The sequence below is a fragment of the Vitis riparia genome, unplaced genomic scaffold, assembly GCF_004353265.1.
Source record: "Vitis riparia cultivar Riparia Gloire de Montpellier isolate 1030 unplaced genomic scaffold, EGFV_Vit.rip_1.0 scaffold504_pilon_pilon, whole genome shotgun sequence".
NCBI lineage: Eukaryota > Viridiplantae > Streptophyta > Magnoliopsida > Vitales > Vitaceae > Vitis > Vitis riparia.
In genome coordinates, this window is record NW_023269691.1 from 221,200 (window position 1) to 228,266 (window position 7,067).

Genomic DNA, 7,067 nt, shown 5'->3' on the forward strand with positions numbered 1-7,067 from the left:
TCCTCACCTCTTGGCTTTGTGGATAGTGGATTTCCCTGATACCAGATGAGCTTCTAGTTTGGGAAAGGAGATGCGGGAGAAGTCGTCTACGGGAGAAGGACCAAGTGAGCTTTGTTCCAGGGAGGAGTGATGTTCTTCCAAGCTAGTTGGCTTCAGTAGATTTTTGGGCATGTCAATTGATGGTTTCGAGAAGGAGATCTTAGCCCTCAAAAGGAAGTTAGATGGACGAAAAAGAAAGAAAACTGAGGAAAAGGCAAAAAATAAGGGCAAGGTTTTCAAAAAACAAAAAGAGAGCTTTGACAACTAGAAGGCTCTATAAATTACAGGGGAGTAAGAAGGAAGGAAGGTAGTTGTGGAAGGAGGAGCTGGGACTTAGTGCTGGTGGACCAATGAAAGTGAGAATCCTATCCTTGAATGTAAGGGGGGTCAACAGCAAGGAAAAATGGATTGTCATCAAGTCCTTAATTAGGACTCAAAAGGCGGACTTGGTGTGTCTTTATGAAACAAAAGTTAATAGGATATCTATGGAGCTAGTGGGGAGCTTGGGAGGAGGAAGATGTCCAGCTTTCTGGGATAATAGACTTCTGGAGTTGGTGGAAATGGAAGTGGGTGTGTTTTCAATTTGTTGTTGATTCAGATGCTGTGAGGCTGAATTGGGGGACATTAGGGGTGTGTGGGATGATCCTTGGTGTTTTGGAGGTGACTTTAATGTAGTCAGATTTACCGGGGAAAGAAGATATAGTGACAGAATAACAGCAACCATAAGACACTTTCCATATATAATTGAGCAGTTGCACTTGCGTGATATTCTGTTAACGCGGGGGGGGGGGGGGGGGGGGGGGGGGGGGGGGGGGGGGGGGGGCTCCTTTACTTTGTGTGAAGGTGAGAATAATCGATCTCATTCGTGTCTAGACTGCTTCTTAGTGTTTGAAAAATGGGAACGTCGTTTCAACAGTCTTTTGCAAAGTGTTTTACCTAAGCCAATGTCAGACCACTTGTTAGTTCTGCTTGACAGGGAGGGATAGGAGGGGTAAATCACCTTTTAGACTTGAAAATATATAATTTAAAGTGGATGGTTTTGGAGACTTGCTAAGGAGTTGGTGGATAGGCTACAGGTTCAATGGGACTTATAGCTATATCCCTGCAGCCAAGTTGAAGGCTCTGAATGCTAATTTAAAGGTGTGGAAAGATGATGTGTTTGATAATGTTTCTATTAGAAAGGAGATGGCCTTGAATAAGGTGGGCTTTTGGGATGCTGAAGAAAGGGTAGTAGTTCTGAATGCGGAGGAAATTGAAGCTAGAAGGGCTGGTGGGGAAGAGTTTCCAGCAGTGGGCCTTGTTGGAAGTGGCATCTTGGAGACAGAAGTTCAGAGAAATTTTGTTGAGGGAAGGGGATAGGAACACTAAATTCTTTCATAAAATGGCAATGCTCTCAGAAGAAGAAATTTTTTAGCTAGGATTAAGGTTAATGGTGTAACACAGTGCTTTTGTAGTCTTCTATCTGATCCTGGTGATTGGAGACCCAATATTAGTGGAATTTTGTTGGGATTAAGGTATAACCTGTTGACTGGGCTGTGGCAATCCAATGTATTGCCCACTAGATAGTATTGTGACATGCAACATAATGATTTAATCATTTTCTAGATTAGATTTTAATCTCATTTTCTGATGAAACCATGTAAAACCTCATCAATTTTACAGTGGTTGAAACCTCTAGAAAACAAGTCAAATAATGGGTATACATGTTACTAATATGCTTGTTGGTAGTCATTTAATTCCAACAAAATGGGTTGTCACTATCAGTCTTATGATGTGAGTCATTCATCACCTTTAAAATGGTGATAGCTGAATATTCTGGTTATTTGCTTTCTAAAGTCATGATAGCTGAAATTGCCATCATATGATATTTTGAAATAATGGAACTATCCTACAAATCTAAATCCTCAAAGTGAGTGGATGCCAATTCTATTATCTTCCTTTTGGTGGACGTTTATTATTTTTCTACTAATTGTTATTTTTGCTCATTGTTGCAGATTGATTGGGAGAATGAAAAAAGTTGTTTTCAAGGAATTTCATCAGCTCTTGCAAACTTTTTTGCTCTGCATCCTCCAACATTGCCCAACCCATCAGGTGATAATTTTCAGTTTTACAAGAAGAGACAATCCTCTAGGAATCCTCAGGATGAGGGAAATTCCTCCAATAGTTTAGGTATGGAAATTTACCTGCTGGAATTTTTATAACCCCCATGTCATACATTCTTCCTCATAACTTGAACAAAATTAGTTCTTCATTGCTTCTCTGTGGTATCATGTGTTTTTTGTGGGATGACTTTCTTCTATTTTGCATCTTGTCTTATTTGGTGTGCCATTGCTTGTTGCAATGATAACTTCACAGATTGTCAAGGGCGAAAACTCAAATTTTTTAGCTACTTCATATAAAATGCTAAGGCTAGGTCTTACCAATCTGCTGCTACCATAATCCAAGAAACAGCAATTGCACATTGTAATGGCTTCCTGCCTTCTTTAGTGTAGCTTTTCAAAGGAGATGCAGGATAAATTACCATGATTTTATATTCAATTTCAGATGGGTTAATACCAAGCATTCATACTGATGGTTATACTTGATAGTACATGTCCAATATTCTTATTTAAGTACTGGTTGTGTTGTTGCTGTTGTTATTTCATTATTATTATTATTATAAATAACTGGTAATTCTTATTCTGTCTATTGAAAATGTTGGACAAGGGTGTTTGCTGTTCTCTCTCTTTGCTTTAGACGTTATACGATAGTCTCATGTTTTTTTTTTCCTTAAGAAAAGCATTTTGATGTGGTACAGAAAGATGGTTGTCTTATAATGTGTGGTATATGAGAGATGCATGTGTGAGGTGTGGCAAATCAAGGTCGATGCAGAAAAATGCATGAGATCTGCTGTCTTGTTGCAATCTGCTTCTTAGAAGGAATTCCAGAAATAAAATAAAACCTAAAGTAGATAACAATTGAGAAGTTACAACATGGAAAATGAGGTCTGAGGGTTTATGAGAGCCAATAAGGATTCACAATCTGATTTTCTAAAATTTGATGACAAAACTGATTGCAATTAATCTGTTGAGTAGTCTCAAGACCTTTTAATCTCAGCGCTTAACACCACTTTTAAGTCTGAAAATAACTACAACCTTTATAACAGCCTGTAAAAACTGAAATAGAACAAACAGATCATGCTAGTTAGTGGTCTCTCTTGGCATTTGCATGTGCCTCTAATCATAATTTAGTTTCCTAACTTCGTAGGATCATACACTATAACCACTGTATCATTTTCTCAAAAATGAAATGGGATAAAAATTATCCTTTTCCTACATTAGGATTATTAAAACTAGGTTCCTGGTAGAGTTAAGATTATCTATCTATATAGGCACAGTGATGCTAAATACTTTAGACATTTTGACTAATAATATTCATAATTTCTTTGAAATTTCTCTCTTCTACTTCAATTTCTTTACCCCATATTCTTTTTCTCTCTACAATGCTACATCAAATCCCCTATCCTTAGCATGCTTTTTATTTTTTCTCAGTGGATGATGTTGTAATTGAAGAACAAATTGATCATGAACTGCTTGCGGAGGCAGAAAATGCATGGGCCCAGCGTGAGTGGTCTATCCAGCATGTCTTATTTCCAGCTGTGAGACTCTTCTTCAAACCACCAACTTCAATGGCTACAGATGGAACATTTGTCCAGGTACCTGTTAAAATATTCTGTTAAATATTTCTGGGATGTATTAGTGCCTAGTTATCATTAAGACACTCTAGAACGACCTCCTAGAAGTTTTAATTAGTTCCAAAAAGGCTTGTTCAGGGACAGATCTGAAAAGTTCCCTCCTTGGAGCTCATTGCCCTACAGTCTATGTTGCTCATTATGGATCTGGATTTTACTGATGGTTAAGAATTCCCAGAAAATAGAAATCTGCTTGTTTGACTAGCAGTTACATTATAACTATGTTTAGCTCTCTGAAGGTCTGAGAGAAGGAAGATAGACAGGAATAATAGAAGGAAAGTAAAAATTGTAATTTTTTTCTCTTATTTGTCTGTACATAGAAAAGTTGAGAATGTAAATCAAGTAAAAATTGCCAAATGTGTTTTTGAGTGTTTTCTGTTTTCAAAAACAGAAAACAGTTTTTGGAAATAGCAACCAAACAGGCTCTAAATTTTTTAGGGTACTTTCCTCACCTTTTTTGTTGAAGGAAATTGAGGAGAAAAATCTTTTAGCATTTTGCTCCTCTTTTCCATAGTAATTTTTTTGCTTACCTTTGTCCATGATATCCAAACATGGGAAGACCATTTCCCTTAACAGTTTTTTCCTTAGATTTCTCCAGAAAACAAACATAACCTATATCTTTCTAGTATATTATTGTTTAAGTGCATGAAGAAATCTAAATTGACTCGTCTTGTTTAGAAACATGTTTGGTCCACAGCAAGCATTTTCTGTAAAAGATACATGGTTTCTTATATGGTTTGATTTTCATTCCTTTTTATTTTGAGTTACATTATCATATCCTTGCTTGTGACCATGAGACTGCTCCCCACTCTCTGTAGGTAGCTTCACTGGAGAAGCTTTACAAGATCTTTGAAAGATGTTGATTGAAACAGCTCTGATCAACCTTATTAGAGAAATCAAAGCAACTATGGACTAGTATCTTGGCACCACCTGGTTCAGCATGCAGTTTGATTTGCCTCTCTATCGACCACTTAATTGCTTTGTTAATGTGCTGAAAAAGAGGTTATAAAATGCATGATCATTCAATTCTGGGAGGTTTTGCTCATCCATCTTCTTCTCCTAGCATGTATATAGGATGTTCTGTAGATGGGCTTTTGTTTAAAATGGAAAACCAAAAATCTCTGGGAGATTTTACCTTATTGTTTGATGGTAATTGAGCCAGGCTATTGTATTAGCGGTAGGCTTAATTCCAGATTAGTAGGCTTAATTCCATATGGTCATATATGGATATCATGTTAAGTTTTTTAGATTAATCTAGAAATTGTTTGTGAGACCAAGAGATTCATAGTATAGACTTGGAAAAGGCAAAGGTGATTGTAGGAAACAACTAGAATACTTAAATGGGCTTGAACTCTTAAAAAAACATTATGTTAAAAAATCATTTCAAATCTTTTATCTATAAATCAAATAAATGGACACTTAGCATCAATCTCATTGGGTTTCCGGAATTTTTCAATTTAAAATTTTGAGAATTGACACCAAGAACAATAATTTTGTACGAGGAATAACATTTTCGCAAAAATTGTTGGTAACCCTTTGTAAAAACAACATATCAATTGAGCATTTTAGACATAATTATTACTCAAAAGATGTGAAATTTATGATAATTACTATCTAAAATAGATTTTTTTTTTACTAGTAATCAATATGTTTGGATGACACTCTATTTTAAAATGATTTCACTAAAAACTTTTAATGTTCTTGTAAGATTGATTCATTTTCAGTAAAGGTTTGTTAAAATAGTTTTTTTTAAAATTATATAAATATTTTTTCCCTAATTTATATTTCTTAATAATCAAAAACAATTTTGATTTTACTATCAACCCAATCCTGAATTCTTGACATTGGAATATAAGTCCCACTCTAAGTTGAATAAATAAACAATTAAAAAAGACTTGAGTGAAAAAGAGGGAATTCTTAATATAATACAAATCACATCCTTCTAAACTTTGTGGAAAAGATATACTCTATTCTTAGCCTTTGGATTAAATACCAATATTAGTCAACCTCAGTCCTATGTCTAAATTTCCAAGTGTTTGGTGGACGGTTGAGAAGGAAAATGACCTCCAATTAAGAGACCCTACAACCCCATTTCCGAAATGCTTGACTTCGAAAAAAGAAATAATAAAATGGGGACTAGTGTTGGAAAGACTAGGATCATTGCCATATCAACATCCATATCGGAGAATTAAGGTTATGTTTGGTTCGAAAAATACTAAGGAAAGAAAAAAAATGTAAAGGAAAATGATTTTTTTATATTTAATTGTCTTATGAAAAATATAAAAGAAAATAAAATATAATTAAAGCTAATTATAAACTTATGTATTTTTAAATTATTTAATCTTTATATTAATGAGTTAAAATAAATAAAATGAGTTTGAAGTAACAAAAAAAAAATAATTAATCGAGTTTTAATCTATTTTTTATTTTTCTTCTGTTTTTTTTTTTTCTATTTTTTTTTTATATTTTCTTTATCTTGTATTTTCCCACAAATTTTATGGAACAAACGTAGCCTAAACGTAATTTAATGTTTCACACCACAAAATGCCACCAACCCACCTCCTTCTGATTGAGCTTTTCCAATTTGGTCAACCTGAATTTCAAAATTTATTGCTATGTAACTATAGCATTGCCTCTGGATTCATCCATACTTTCTTGTTGGGACTCATTTTCACAGCAGAGTGGCAAGGAAAATGATTTTCAGGAGTCCTTGTTGTAATCATAATTCTGAAATTAAAGGCATTTTTTTTATTATTTTATTTTGATAAACTCAATATGATATAAACTTTTACTTCTTATATTTTAAAGTTTTTCATCTTCTTGCATGCAAATATATTTGAAATACATTTTAATTTAAAGAATTATAGTTGAAGCCATTGTGATCTTAGGATAGGAACAAAAGCATGTGAACAAATTAAAAAGCATAAAATCATGATATGTATCCATTCTATTCTAGAATAGAAAAACAAGAAAACATCAATCCGCTGTATTTTGTTTTCTATTTTTAAAAACGAAAACAAAATGTTTTCAAAGAATATTTTTAAGCATTTTAAATAATAATTATACATACATATAAAATAATTAAAAATAAATTATTAATTATAAAAATTATTTTTAAAACATATTTAAAAATATTAAAAATAAGTTTAAATCTTTTTAAGTTATCAAACAAACTTTTATTTTACAAAATATTATATAACAATTTTTAAAAACTATTCTCAAATATTATTTTTTAGAATTATTTTAAAAAATAGTTATCAAACAATGCCTAAAATTTTTACATTTTCCTTTTAAAAAT

General features: G+C 33.3%; 1 protein-coding gene across 2 annotated transcripts in view; it reads left to right on the plus strand.

Annotated features, from left to right (window-relative positions):
* The window catches only part of LOC117909965 (DNA mismatch repair protein MLH1-like), a 30,696-nt gene extending 25,650 nt beyond the window's left edge, over positions 1-5,046 (plus strand). For both annotated transcript variants that reach the window (XM_034824010.1, XM_034824011.1), the window contains 3 exons: positions 2,034-2,208; positions 3,570-3,733; positions 4,588-5,046. In XM_034824010.1, coding sequence (XP_034679901.1) covers positions 2,034-2,208; positions 3,570-3,733; positions 4,588-4,632 — 384 coding nt within the window. In that variant the 3' untranslated portion in view covers positions 4,633-5,046. The remainder of the gene's footprint in view (positions 1-2,033; positions 2,209-3,569; positions 3,734-4,587) is intronic.
* Positions 5,047-7,067: the final 2,021 nt, after the last annotated feature.